The 14,900-nt window shown below is 52.3% G+C and overlaps 1 protein-coding gene across 3 annotated transcripts; it reads left to right on the top strand.

The window, feature by feature from the left end:
* Nucleotides 1–240: 240 nt before the first annotated feature.
* On the top strand, nt 241–8,162 carry LOC135309567 (pituitary tumor-transforming gene 1 protein-interacting protein-like). 3 transcript variants are annotated; one of them, XM_064435667.1, is made up of 5 exons: nt 241–3,738; nt 6,252–6,357; nt 6,461–6,526; nt 6,908–6,954; nt 7,705–8,162. In XM_064435667.1, exons 1-5 carry the CDS (start codon nt 3,660–3,662, stop codon nt 7,770–7,772), a joined length of 366 nt encoding a protein of 121 aa, XP_064291737.1. In that variant the 5' UTR covers nt 241–3,659; the 3' UTR covers nt 7,773–8,162. The 3 variants fall into 3 exon arrangements, 1 of the variants encoding a protein (XP_064291737.1); XR_010369797.1 differs by lacking the exons at nt 6,908–6,954; nt 7,705–8,162 and having other exon boundaries at nt 241–4,125; nt 6,461–6,480; XR_010369796.1 differs by lacking the exons at nt 6,908–6,954; nt 7,705–8,162 and having other exon boundaries at nt 241–4,125; nt 6,252–6,479.
* Nucleotides 8,163–14,900: the final 6,738 nt, after the last annotated feature.

Here is a 14,900-nt window from a genome sequence, read left to right on the forward strand (position 1 = left end):
CGCCTCCATCCCTTCGTGGCGCGGTGGCGCCAGCGGCAGCAGCAGGAGGCGCAGGAGGATGCGGCTCCTGGAGGTGGCCGGCGCAGAAGACGTGCTGATGGCGACCGGGCACCGAGCCCTGTGCCCCGCCAGCGTCCCCGCAGAGAGCAGGATGACCTGCGAAGAAACGGGCTGGGACAGCGGCCACCGAGGGGAATTGCAGCGCTGGCCGCAGGGGACAACCAACACCGTCCCGCTGCCATCTGATGTGATGTGGACCCTCCACGGCCCGTCTGAGCTGAAGACCAGCATGCTGAGACGGGCCTCGTCTAGTTTCTTCTACACGTTTGGGCAGACGTCAAGACTGGGAGAGTAGGAGCTGTTGGAGGGAAACCATATAGTTGTAGAAACTTGGGGAGAGGATAGGATATTGATATTAGGATATTAGTATATTAGGATATTAGGATATTAGGATAATAGGATATTAGGTTATTATGATACTAGGATATTAGGATATTAGGAGACTAGGACATTAGGATATTAGGATATTAGGATACTAGGATATTAGGATATTAGGATATTAGGATACTAGGATATTAGGATATTAGGACATTAGGACATAAGGACATTAGAACATATAGGACAAAAGGACATTAGGACATAAGGACATTAGCACATTAGGACATCAGGATATTAGGATGTTAGGATATTAGGATATTAGCTATGAAATAAAGTTTTTTATTCCGTTTGAAACATTGGAAAGCAGTCATTCTTTATCCGCGTCGGACACATGGAAGAGTATCTCCTTTAATGTGATGTGTGTGGTGAGAGTTCACAACAGGGTACTTATTCCATGCTGATCATACATATTCATTACAAGGTACCTCCTAGCTAATTCACAAACACCACTTTCCTAGAACTAATTTGCATGCATTCGCCTTTTACTGGAATTACTTTTTTGGTCCTGGAGGTCATCTAAAGGGGTGTCTGGTGGTCATATTCACTGAAGGCTTCAGTATTACTGGTGACCTTACTTTGAACTTTTTCTTTGGGCATGCACTGTTGGTTTTAGTTATGTAGCTCACAAAAAACCCCTCTCTAGTCCTCTGTCTGTTTCTCCACTGGTTCCAGCTACATTTATCCTCCTTTGTGCATACCTTTACATCCTTCTATCTTTTTTCTAGTTAGTCCCAAAGCTTTATTCAGCAACTTCAGGGGAACTGAAAATTTCTAGTCTCTGTGTTATTTTTCAAGTCTCCCCTTTTCTTGAGACTGTCTCTTTTAGACAATCTCAATACTTCATTTTCCAGCACGAAGTGCTGCAACAACCATAACAGTTTGTCCTGTGTCCAGGTTCAGACCTTATCCACTCCCCTGCCCAGCTGGATGCATCCTGTGGGGATGCCTTCATCCATGGTGGCTCTGGTCCTGTGGCATCCATGGTGGCTCTGCTCCTGGGAGCCACCTGTGTCTGTAAACTGGGGTCTTCCTCCGCCAGATGGGGGTGGAAACAGGTTCTGAACATCAGCACAGATTTTGGCTGCAGTGCTGCTGCATTGCCTGGACTGTGTCCTGCTGAAGGAGGATTTGGATGAACTGGCTGGGGTAGGGTACAGCCCTCGTGTGCAGCAGGAGGCCTCCTGCAGGATCTGTGGCTCTGTGTGTCCCTGTGTGCTCCTCTGCTTCTCCTGGCAGCAGCTTCTGTGTCTGGGGCTTGTTTGCTTGAGCTGCTCCATATCTGGTGCTACAGGACTGTATCACCCAGCCACTGCTTGCCCTCATCCTCATAGGGTCCCTCCAGACCGACTCTAGCTGTGTGCCCTGGCTGCCCTACTGCCACAGCAGATTCTCAGGCTTTTAGGGAAATAAAACCCAAGAGAGGAACTCGCAGCTTAGGGCTTTGTCAGCAGAGCAAGGCAGAACTTGCCTTGCATTTGGGCTTCCCACCATGACATGGAGCATGTGCTGAAGCTGGTGGCTCTTGCAGCAGCAGCATGCACTGCTGCTGGCCCAGTGGTGGGTAGGAGCAGGCTTGGAGGAGCCCAGAGTTTTAAACCACTGAAGCTCTTCAAAGTCCTGAGGTGTCTTGTTTTCTTCCTGCAGATTGTCGCCAGTATACGAACAGGAGCTGTGAAGAATGCCTGAAAAATGTCACTGTGAGTAGCAGCAGTGAGGCTCCCAGCCTCTCACCATGCTGAAAAAGTTTCCTTCCTGGAAGCAGGGCTGGTCCCCTGCCCTTGTCCCAGACATGCTGCAAATTCCACCCACCTATGAGGGTGAGAGGGCAATCCCTCTCTGGTGCTCTGGAAGGAGGTTGCTAGAAACTGGGTGGGTTTTGTTGTGTGCTTTTTGATTAGAGTAATGGAATTGCTGAGCTGCTTCCTGATGGATGGACGATGTGCTTGGAGAAGGGACTGAGTGGGCTGGGCTGGCTGGTCAAGTTCCCCTCCAGCAGCTGGGCCGTGGCACTGGCTGGGTGCAGGATGTGTGCTGGTGTCCTGCCAGTCCCTGCTGCCTTATCACAGATGTGGGAATCCATGGGATTAGAGGATTTTAGAAAAGGTGGGAAAAAGAAAGGCCGCAGAGACAGTAAGGATAGTGAAATGCTTAAGCAGCAGAAAAGAGATATCAGCAGTAGCGAAGACATGAGAAATAGAACAATAAAGCTATGTAGTTTAGCTTTCAAAGTTGCAAAAAAGTATATTTTAGTAAATATTTAGAAGGTGAAATATGAATAGGGCTCTGTGCTTTGTCTTTTGTAAACGAACCATTGTATGAGAGAAAAAGTTGCTATTGTTTTAACCAAAGCTACGTGTGCTTCATGTGGTTGGATAGAACGACTGTCAATATGCTTTTGCTCTATGTAATTGGCTGAAACTAGGTCTGAAACTATCTTATAATATGTTGTAACATTAAGTTTCCTTGGCCTTCTGTCTGGATAGCGAGCTGCTCGCATCGATCCATTGCCATAGCCATGTAATGAGACTGATGCTTCTTAAATAAACAGCTCACGACGCTGTTCAGGTGTGGTCCCGTTCCGTTCGTGTCTGTAAATAGTTGCCGGCGTCAACAGATATCAGCAAACTTGAACTTGAGTCAGATCTTGCAGCTGATGTAGCCAGAACCAGTTTGACCAAACCCCTACTGAATGCTGGGGTTGGGGATTGGAGCCACCAGGAGAGGAGCATGCAAAGCTCCGCAGATGGTCTGTAGTGGCTGGGCACATGCACACCTCTCCTGCTCATCAGCTTTGTGTGTGTAGAGCGCTTTGTCTCAAAGGCTTTCTTCTTATCTCAAAAATAAACGTAAAGGATTTGTGTTATTAATGGTGGGATTCTTAAGGCTGTCCTGGGCAGGGTCAGTAGTTGGCTCGATGATCCTTATCAGTCCCTTCCAGCTCAGGACAGTCTACAATTCTAAGCCAGGAGAAGGATTCTCAGCATCTTTACTTGCTCTAGAGCTCTGCACTCCCCTCTCCTGCCTGTCCTGGTGTGATCTGTGCTCACACAGCTCTTACTCCTGAGCGCCCTGTTGCTGCTGGGTGCTGTCTCGTGAGCCAGCAGAGGTGGCCCTGTGCTGTGGCTGCCAAGCAAAGCGAGGGTCGCTGTCAGTGCAGCAGTAACGCTGTGCTGCCTGCTCCTGTGTCCTAGTGCCTGTGGTGTGCCAGCAGCAGGAGGTGCATGGAGTACCCCGTCCGAAGAATCCTCCCGCCGGCCGACCTGTGCGAGCTCCGCTCGGCGCGCTGGGGAGTCTGCTGGGGTGAGTGCCAGCCTGGCTGGTGGCTGTGACAGTGCTTGCTGCTGTGGGAGGTTCCCCTGCCTCCCAGCTCTCTGCCAGTGTAGCAGTGACAGGCTGAAGGCAGTCAAGGTTCTGCAAACTTCCTGAAGCGTGGGCGGGGAAGCAGAGTATGAGCAGTTCCCTGCCTTCTGGCAAGTAGGACCTGTGAGGATTTAGCTACTCCAAAATACATCCCTTATGCTTTGGTGTGATGGAGGCTCCAGACATGGCTAGCGCCTGGGAACAGGAGTGGCAGGTTCTCTGTGGGCCTGGGCAGCCCTCCTGGTGTCTGAATCCCAGATCTCTCCTCTGCAGCTGTCAGGTCACTCTGTGCACTGCTTCTGGTTCTTCACGTGGCTGCTGTCCCAGGTGGGCTCCTGGAACCAGAGGTGTGATGACTTCTCTGGGAACCTGTGTGTGCTTCTAGAGCTGAGTGTACTGTGGTCCTGCTCAGCTCTTACCCACCTGAGAAAAAACCTCTTCTAAAACTACCCCTGCACATGCAGTTCTCCTCTGGGAGCTTTCTCTGGTGGGCAGCTGCCTCTCCTCCCTGCTGCTCTGTTTTCTGAAGGATTTCTGGAGAGATTGGTGCCTTGTTTAGACCAAGCTTAGTGCATGTTCATGCTCAGACAGGAGCCAGCGTTTGGGGGGTGGAGAAGGGAGGAAGCAAGCTGGGACCTGGTTGCACTCACCCACCCCCTTGATGAGGAGCCTGGAGCTGAATTGCCGTTGCCTGTTATCTTTTGTGCTTGAGGCTGGGCTCTGTCTGCCCACAAGAGTTCATACTGCTCTTATGCTTGTGGAGGAAGAATCTCCTCTTTGTGAGCCCTGTGGTATGCTTTTCTGAAACTTCTGTAAGACCTTGAAGTGCTAGTTTTGATGTGAGTAGCTTCGAAGATCACATTCCTTAGCTTGCAAAACTCGCTATAGAGAAGATTAGTCCTGTGGGAGATTAGCTCTTATGTGATTCTGCATTTTTGGTGTGTGTGACTTAGCCTCTGTCATCAGCTGGAGGAGTGCCTGGTGCTCTGCCTCAGACCTCTCTGTGTGGGAAGGGGGGAGCTGAACCCCAGGCTCATCCTGAAACCCCAAAAGGGTTTCAGAAGCACTGACACTGCTGGAGTCAGCTCAGGCTGGAGTACCTAAAAGAGGATCTCTTTAGAACAGATAAAAGGAAGAAGTTTCTTACAATAAGGGTGATGAGACAGTGGCACAGGTTGCCCAGAGAGGTGCTGAATGCCCCATCCCTGGAAACGTTCAAGGTCAGGCTGGATAGGACTGTGAGCAGGCTGGTCTAGAGAAAGATGGAGTTGGACTAAATGACCTTCAAGTGCTCTGTGCAGGTTCAGGTGCTCTGAGATTTCTGTAGCCTGGCTGTCGTGTGCAAAGCGGCTCCTAAACAAATATTTCCACAGGCACAATTCTGTGAACAGCCTGAACCACACTTGGAAGAACCTCCTCTTTGTTGTTGCCTGAAATCCTTGGCATGTAGATGTGTCAGTTTTGGCTGGTGTCTCTACTGCCATTACTGCAGGAGCTGAGTGGGATGAGCAGGGACCAGGGCTCACGGCTGCTGCCTCGCCATGTTCCAGCAGGCTTTGTTCTGTGTGTGGGCAAGCAGAGCCCCCCAGCCCTGGGGAGACGTGGCAGTCAGGTGCAGGAAGCAGGACTTGGCCCTCAGCTGCCTGAGCAGCACTGCTGGCCCCAACCTGACAGATTTTTTTTCAGTTTATCTCTTGCCCAAGGACTTCAGATGCCGCTAAGTGCTCATCTCATCAGAGATGTCTTCTGAGGCTGGCTCCCATGGACAGTAATTCCTCCCTGTCAGAGATGATTCCTTAGCCCTGAAGCCTTCAGTTGTTGGGTTTTTTCCCTCAATTTTTACCTGGATTAGTGATTAAGATAGCTTTGCTCCTGTTTCTGCCAGAGGAGTTTGACCTGAGTGCGTTTCTCCCTGCCAGTAACTGAGCGCTCCTGTTAGCAGGGACATGTGCTCAGCTGGTGTTTATTTGTGGGTACCAACACTTGTTATGTCTACATAGGTTTATCTACATTGTTATCCACAGCTAACAATGTCCATTTGCTTTCCCAGGTGGCTGCACATCTCCAGCCCAGTGACTGAAGCTGCTGGTGACAGTAGCTGTATGTTCATAAACAAGATCAGAGAAAGTGGCTGTAGGATAAGAGGAAATGGCCTCAAATTGCACCAGAGGAGGTTTAGGTTGGATAGTAAGAAAAAGATTCTTCACTCAGAGGGCGGTCAGACAGTGGAACAGGCTGCCCAGGGCAGCGGTAGCATCCCTGGAAGCATTCAAAAAACACAGAGCTGTTGCACCTGGGGACATGTTTACTGGAAGACCTGGCAGTGCTGGGGGAACAGTTGGACTTGATGAATCATGAGTGCTTTCCCAACATTAATGATCCTGTGATCCTGTATTGTAACCCCAGACAGCTGTGTCTGTGTGAGCTAAACACGTTTTTGTCAAATCCTTCAGTGAACTTTGAAGCCCTGATCACTGCAATGTCCGTGGTGGGAGGAACACTTCTGATCATGTTGGGGGTCTGCTGCTGCTGCTGCTGTTGTAAGAAAAAGAGCAAAAAGTAAGTATTGGGGGGTGCCCTGATTGTGGAGCAGCTCAGATGCAGCCGTGTGCTGCTGCAGGACTGAGTGCTGAGTGCACTAAGGGGTTTTTCTGTCCACCAGGCCGGACAAGGATGATGAGAGAGCAGCCAGGGAGCGGGAGAAGAGGCGGGTGCGGCAGGAGGAGAGGTGAGTTTGTACCACAGGCCCTGAGGCTGCAGGATGATTTGGCTGCTGTCTGTGCCATCAAATGTGATGCCAGGAGGCACGTGGGGCTCAGCACATGCAGTCAGTGGCTGCTTCAGCCCTAGCTCACACACAAGCCTCATTAGGAGTGTCACGCCGGGGTGACTCGTGGATGTAGCATCACAAGTTTTGTGTATGCAGCTCCCTGAGGGCTGCTGATGTGTGGGCTCTGGTGGTCCCCAGAGACTCCCTGAGGTGGCAGGCTGAGCAAACCTGCCAGCCTGGAGCTCCCTTGTTTGGGAATAAGCAAGGAGCTCTGGCTCTTCTTGTTCCCTTTTGTACCACCAGTTACTGACTCATGGCTTTTTTGTTTGCCTCTCGCAGGAGAGCGGAGATGAAATCACGGCATGATGAAATCCGAAGAAAATACGGTACAGTGCTGACATGAGTGATTCAAACTAAGCTTTAGATGAAGCAGCCTCTGTAACTGTGCTCCTTGCCATGGTTACAGCTGTAGATGAGACCTGGCCAGCAGGGAAAATATGGTCCCTGCTTCTCTTGGCTCAGAGTAAGTGTAGAGATGCTGGGGTCATGGTGTGTGAGCCCATACAAGGGCTATTTTTCCTGGACAGGGAAGAGGAAGTGTATAATGTTCTCCAGAATGTGTTCTCCAAGCTTACCACGTGGGAGAAGTTGATGGAGCTTGACTAGAAGGTAGAAGCAGAAGCTGGCAGACACAGCACCATCATAATCCTGTTACCCTTCAGACACAGCCCTCCAGTAATTCTGTGGTTAGCCAGCAGTCTGAGGTGTGGGGCCAGGTAGGAATCAGAATGCCCACAGCTGCAGGAGCACAGAGCAGGCACCAATCCCACCCCAATCCCTCTGCTCCTCTGTGCCAGCAGTGGTGTCTCAGTCCCCTGGGGATGGGAGTGCACAGCCTCCCTCCTGGGGCTGAACTGCCCCTCAGGTGAGTCCCACAGACCTGGGCCAGGTCTGGACCTGCCTGAGGAGAACATCAACTTGGAAGTTGCGCTGTCCCTCCAGCCTGCCCACTGGGGCTGCCGGGGGCTCTGCCAGTGTCTGGCTGTGGAGCACTTGGGCTCATGCATGCTGCACTTGGTGGTCTCTGGCTGTGGAGGGGCTGTAGGGAAAACTAGAGACCTTTCCTCTGCCTGCAGCTGCTGCCCACTGCAGGTCCAGGTTAGGCAGGAGATTCCAGGGCCTCTGGATGGGCTGGATCCTTTAGGAAAGAAAGAGCAGGCAAAGCTGTGCCTGAAGGAGCTCTTGGTATGGGAAGCATCTGCCTGTGGAAGGGCTGTGCTCTGGGTCTGTCTTGCCATGTCAGAGTTGTCTTGCTGCAGCCTGACCCCAGAGTTTGCAATCTTGTCCTTTGTGGCTCTTCTTCAGAAGTGTTGAGCTGGGAAAGCATCAAACAGCATGGCACATGGCTTGTTGCTAGCCCAAAAGTCAGCCCCATACCCTGCCTTGCCATTTCCCAGTCTCGATGCAGGAGCAGGGAAGCAAGTCTAAGAACAGTTTTAATTTCATTTGGGTCTGGGCTCTTTGCTTGTAATCCAGTCTGACAGAAGGGCTGTGTAGAGGGGAGAGCTCTGGAAGATTAGGCAGGCTGCTTTACCTGGACTGTACAAGGGCTGCCTGGGAGAGGAGTTTGCCATCAGGTCAAGCTTCTCAATGGATGTCTCCTCTTGTGCAGAAGGGGAGAGTGAAACAGTGCTGACTGTGGGCCCTGCACAAGTAAGAGCAGGTGTTTTGGGAGAACTGCAGCTGGGAGGCTTGAGGATGCTCAAATGACAAAGAGTTATTTCCCAGGACTGGTTTTCTTGCTGGCTGTGACCACTGTGGGAGCTGCTGTCTGAACAAATCTCTTCTCTCTTCTAGGCCTGTTCAAGGAAGAGAACCCTTACGCAAAATTTGAGAATTAGCATCTCCAGACACACCCACCCACCCTGGTGAACAGTGCCTTCTGCAGAGCCACAAGTCTCCAGGCTTCCCCCCACCACCATGGTGCCACTTCAACTGCCACAGAAGATGACCCAAATCCTTGGTGACACCATTGTCCCCACTCCAGGTGCTTGGTCTGCCCAGACTTTGCTCTTGCCCTGCTGGTGCAAGAAACCATGGTGACAATACTGGAAGATGGGGCATTTTTTCCTCACTCACCCCAGGGTGGTTGTGGTGTCCAAAGCAATGCACATAACAGTCCTTGTCCCAGCCAAGGGCAAAAGCAACGTCACACATCTCCCTCACTCCTGCCTCACCAAGAACACTTCATGCACACAGAGCTAGCCTCTTCTGCTCTTCCTCCCCCTCTTTTTTTTTTTCTTTTAGTATATGCAAAAGCCAGCAAGAGTTTCCTGACGTAAGGGCTAGCAGGAGGCTTTGGCTGTCACTCCAGGTGCATGCACTTATCCCAGCACATTAGCAGTCCTCTCAAAGAGCACAAGTTTCTGGTGATCTGGTGCTTCCAGGAGGAAGGTCTTATGTGCACCTTCTCACTTGCAACTAATCTGGGGAAATGCCCCAACTCTCCTACCTCTCTGTGCCTTTCTAGAAAGGTGGTCTTGGGCTCAATGGCCACGTCTGTTAGCAATACTGTAAGTTTCAAGTGCATTTACAATATGCTGACTGTATATTAAACTGATTCAATTACTGTTCTGGTCTGAAAGAGTTTAATTCTCCTTCCACAGCAGGCACAGGTCGGGAGTAGTGGCTGATGGAGTTGTCACTGTTGTGTGGCTCTGACTCACTGGGGGTAGCTGGGGGAGGCAGAAGCAAGGCTGCCTCGGGCTCTTGCTGGCCTTGAAAGGAACAGTCTGTTCCCAGAGATGTTCAGGTGTTAGGAAGAGCTTGGGATGGAAGCAAGGCTGCTCTCTAAGGAAGGAGCTGGCTGTTCTGGCAAGAGTTGGGCCTTTTGTCCCCTGGCCTCTCCAGGAGAGAGCCCCTGTGTGCGTGGGTGGCCTGGGGGCTCAGGCTGCAGCCCGAGCAGTGTAAGGGCCTGGGTGGGAAGGGGATGGAGCTGCCTGCTCTGGAGCCTGCCCAGGCCCGGCCCTGCAGCAGCCGCAGCCCCGTGTGCAGGCCGGGCAGGGCTGGGAGAGTCTGGGCTGAGGAGAGCTGCCCGTGGCCTCCTGCCGGGGAGGCTCCCGTGGGCCGGGGTGAAGCTCTCCCTCTGCACGGCCGGCCTTGTGGAGCTCAGCACAGCGGCCCCAGCTGGGCTCGGGGAGCTGAGGCGCCGGGAGCCCTGCCTGCTGCCCCAGGGGCAGGGCTCGCGGGTGACTTTTAATCCAGATTGTCGCCGGCTACTGCCAGGAGAGGCTCGGGTGGGAGGAACACAGGGCCTGACTCTGCCGAGCTCTGGTGGTGGCTGCTCTCCCACCTTCTGTCCGGGCAGGGGCTGCGCCCCGGGGCTGCCGGGCAGGAGCCAGGGCGGTGCCGAGAGCGCCGTGTCCGGCTGTGCACGGCAGGGAGGTGATGATTCACAGATCCCGGCGTGGCTGGAATCCCTTGTGCGTGGAGGATGAACTGTGGAGCCCAGTGAAGAGAAGGGAAAGTGCTGAGAGGGGTCCTTCATGTGCTGGCCCAAAGGGCCCGTGGTGCCTCTGCCAGCCAAAGGCACAGGGAAAGCTGTGGGGCCTTTGCTTGAGAGCCAGCAAGGTCCAGGGACAGCTGGTGCCAAAGCCTTTTGAGCTGCCTTTCCCCTGCTGGGCTGCACCAGGCTCCAGTCCCCGTCCTGTCCTGGAACTGGGACCAGTAAATTCATTTTGGGTACCCTGAGTGCTCCCACTGGCCCTGCTCCTAGAGCTAAGGAGTGATGTCTGCAAACCTATCAGGGAACTGCAAGCAAGTTCCTCTTCCTGAGACCCCACTTGTGACTGGCTCTGTCCTCCTCTGCTGAGCCAGGGCAGCAGAGAGACCTGCTGGGAGCCAGGATGGATGGTGGATGAAATGTGGCCATGCCCTGGGAACTTGGAAAGAAGGGGTTAGTGAGATGTAACAGGGAGCTTGGCTTTGAGACTGAGATTTCTACAGCCCTGCACATAAAGGCCACAAAAAGCTGGCACTAGGCCAATTCCAACCATGTGATAGGAAAGGTGGGACAAACAGCCAGCACTCTGAGAGGCGAAATCCCAGGGGCAGACTGAGCTGTGAGCACAGGCTGCCCAGCTGCATGTGGATAACTGTGCTGGGGCGGCCTGCTGTCATCACAGCCTCTTCCATTCCCTTCACAGCAGGGCTATGGTGGCAGCAGCAGCTAGGCCCTGAAGTGCCTGCTGCTGGAGAGTCTGTGCCAAACAACCTGTCTCCTTGCAAAGGTCACAAATTATTCCAAGTGGTGGTGTCAGTGTGTAGTGCTACAATGGTATTTCCAGGAAAATACCAGGTATATTTCAGGTATATTTCAGGAAAAGTGGTGGAAGAAGCAAACAATTCAACAGATCCTATGCTGTATGCCAGAGCTGCTGTATTTGAAGGGGGAAATGCTCACTGGGGCTGATAAATGGTCAGTGTTATAAATATGGTTAGTAATTCGTGGGAATAAAAGATATATCAATATATATATGTATAAAATGAACTACTGGTGTACAAGGCGGGGGAGAGATTCTTCCCCAGGATGGTGAAACCGTGGCAGATGGACAGAGAGGCACCACCACATTTACATGTGAAGGAAACTCTGCTGCACAGGAGATGGGCATTCACAAGGACCTGCACCCAGTGACCCCAAGCGATGATGGCCCAGACAAGACACCTATCTGAGAGGACCAGGGCCATCAACACCTTCCATCTGAATGCCGGATTCCGGGAATCAGGGAAGTGTATTATTCTATTCCCGGACGGAGGCTTTGTGCAGCCTCTGCCGCGGGCGAAATAAACCGTATAAGAACTGCTGCCTTGGAGCAGCCAGTGTGGACGGGGAGGAATTGGCACTAGCGAGGCCAATCTCACGTTCACCCACGTCACCTCCCAGGGGCGGCTGTCCGATTGATTGGTGGCTGTCGAGACTGTGTTACGGTCGTGAAATAATTTTTATTTTTTATATTTTTATTAAAATTGGCTATTTTTCATTTTTCATCTATAACAATCAGACATTTCTCATGAGTTTGGAGAAAGCAGGAGGCTTGGGGGAGGCAGAACTTTGCAAATAAGCTCTGCCCTGAGAGGAGGTGATTTTAACTGTTGATACTGGTTTTTAAGTAGAGTATGAAGCTGAGAGAGAGGCTGATCATCAGCAGTGTAGCCCAGGCGTCAGTACTGGGACCGGTCATCTTCCTTCTTGATAGTGGTCTGAATAACGGGGCCCAGAGCACCCTCAGCAAGTTTGCTGAATTTCCTACAGTGGGAAGAGTTGCTGAGACACCAGCGGGTGACTCTGCACCCACAAGGGCCTCAACAAGCTGGAGAAATGGGCTGATGGAACCTCCTGAAGCTCAACCAAGGGCCGAGCAGAGTGCTCCTGCTGAGGAGGTGCAGCCCCAGCACACGCCATGGAAGGCAGCTCTGCAGAGCAGGATCTCTGCAGGTCCTGGTGGGTGTGACTGGCAGAGAAGGGAAGGGATCTGGGCAAACGCTGAGGGGTGCAGCCCACCGCCAGGTGGGTTTTGTGCCATAGAATCTCTGTGGGTGGGGGGGCTCCTGGGTGTGTCCCTCAGAAAGAACCCTGTGTTGTCACCACTCATGACCATTATGACACACTTGCGTTACTATAACCACCAGCGTTGGGTAGTGCCGGAGCACTCACATTGTGACCCAGAGCAGCTGAGGAGCTTCCACTGCTGCCAGCATCTGAGGAGCCTGTGTGCTACCAGTGTCTGTGGATCTTCCGAGTGCTGTCAGTGACCCAGGAACCTGAGCACTGCCAGTGACCGAGGAGCCTCTGAGTGACTCCAGTAAGTGAAGACAACCCTCGGAGTTCTGCCAGTGAGTGAAGAGGAGCCTCTTAGTCCTAGTGACTGAGGAACCTCTGAGTGCTGTCAGTGACTGAGGAGCCTCCGAGTGCTCCCAGTGACTGAGAAACCTCTGAATTCCAGAAGTGGGAGCCCAGCCTTCGAGTCCTGCCAGCGGCTGAGAGCAGCCAAGCCCAGGAGCAGCAATGGCCGAGGTGGGACAGGAGCCATCAGCACCACGAGCCGTGGGTGTCTGCCGCATCTGCGTGGATTTCCTGCGCAACCCCGCTGCTGCCGTGGAGCCCTGCGGGCACGTGTTCTGCCACGCCTGCATCCAGCCCCAGGCTGCCACCGACGCCGCCGCCACCTGCCCCACCTGCCAAGGGCCCATCAGCAGCATCCGCGTGCTGGAGGGCCAGGACAACCCAGCCCCGGTGGCCCCGCGTCGCCCCCGCCGCCGCCTCCATCCCTTCGTGGCGCGGTGGCGCCAGCGGCAGCAGCAGGAGGCGCAGGAGGATGCGGCTCCTGGAGGTGGCCGGCGCAGAAGACGTGCTGATGGCGACCGGGCACCGAGCCCTGTGCCCCGCCAGCGTCCCCGCAGAGAGCAGGATGACCTTAGAAGAAACGGGCTGGGACAGCGGCCACCGAGGGGAATTGCAGCGCTGGCCGCAGGGGACAACCAACACCGTCCCGCTGCCATCTGATGTGATGTGGACCCTCCACGGCCCGTCTGAGCTGAAGACCAGCATGCTGAGACGGGCCTCGTCTAGTTTCTTCTACACGTTTGGGCAGACGTCAAGACTGGGAGAGTAGGAGCTGTTGGAGGGAAACCATATAGTTGTAGAAACTTGGGGAGAGGATAGGATATTGATATTAGGATATTAGTATATTAGGATATTAGGATATTAGGATAATAGGATATTAGGTTATTATGATACTAGGATATTAGGATATTAGGAGACTAGGACATTAGGATATTAGGATATTAGGATACTAGGATATTAGGATATTAGGATATTAGGATACTAGGATATTAGGATATTAGGACATTAGGACATAAGGACATTAGAACATATAGGACAAAAGGACATTAGGACATAAGGACATTAGCACATTAGGACATCAGGATATTAGGATGTTAGGATATTAGGATATTAGCTATGAAATAAAGTTTTTTATTCCGTTTGAAACATTGGAAAGCAGTCATTCTTTATCCGCGTCGGACACATGGAAGAGTATCTCCTTTAATGTGATGTGTGTGGTGAGAGTTCACAACAGGGTACTTATTCCATGCTGATCATACATATTCATTACAAGGTACCTCCTAGCTAATTCACAAACACCACTTTCCTAGAACTAATTTGCATGCATTCGCCTTTTACTGGAATTACTTTTTTGGTCCTGGAGGTCATCTAAAGGGGTGTCTGGTGGTCATATTCACTGAAGGCTTCAGTATTACTGGTGACCTTACTTTGAACTTTTTCTTTGGGCATGCACTGTTGGTTTTAGTTATGTAGCTCACAAAAAACCCCTCTCTAGTCCTCTGTCTGTTTCTCCACTGGTTCCAGCTACATTTATCCTCCTTTGTGCATACCTTTACATCCTTCTATCTTTTTTCTAGTTAGTCCCAAAGCTTTATTCAGCAACTTCAGGGGAACTGAAAATTTCTAGTCTCTGTGTTATTTTTCAAGTCTCCCCTTTTCTTGAGACTGTCTCTTTTAGACAATCTCAATACTTCATTTTCCAGCACGAAGTGCTGCAACAACCATAACAGTTTGTCCTGTGTCCAGGTTCAGACCTTATCCACTCCCCTGCCCAGCTGGATGCATCCTGTGGGGATGCCTTCATCCATGGTGGCTCTGGTCCTGTGGCATCCATGGTGGCTCTGCTCCTGGGAGCCACCTGTCTCTGTAAACTGGGGTCTTCCTCCGCCAGATGGGGGTGGAAACAGGTTCTGAACATCAGCACAGATTTTGGCTGCAGTGCTGCTGCATTGCCTGGACTGTGTCCTGCTGAAGGAGGATTTGGATGAACTGGCTGGGGTAGGGTACAGCCCTCGTGTGCAGCAGGAGGCCTCCTGCAGGATCTGTGGCTCTGTGTGTCCCTGTGTGCTCCTCTGCTTCTCCTGGCAGCAGCTTCTGTGTCTGGGGCTTGTTTGCTTGAGCTGCTCCATATCTGGTGCTACAGGACTGTATCACCCAGCCACTGCTTGCCCTCATCCTCATAGGGTCCCTCCAGACCGACTCTAGCTGTGTGCCCTGGCTGCCCTACTGCCACAGCAGATTCTCAGGCTTTTAGGGAAATAAAACCCAAGAGAGGAACTCGCAGCTTAGGGCTTTGTCAGCAGAGCAAGGCAGAACTTGCCTTGCATTTGGGCTTCCCACCATGACATGGAGCATGTGCTGAAGCTGGTGGCTCTTGCAGCAGCAGCATGCACTGCTGCTGGCCCAGTGGTGGGTAGGAGCAGGCTTGGA

Source organism: Passer domesticus, chromosome 11, assembly GCF_036417665.1.
Source record: "Passer domesticus isolate bPasDom1 chromosome 11, bPasDom1.hap1, whole genome shotgun sequence".
In the NCBI taxonomy this organism is placed as follows: domain Eukaryota; kingdom Metazoa; phylum Chordata; class Aves; order Passeriformes; family Passeridae; genus Passer; species Passer domesticus.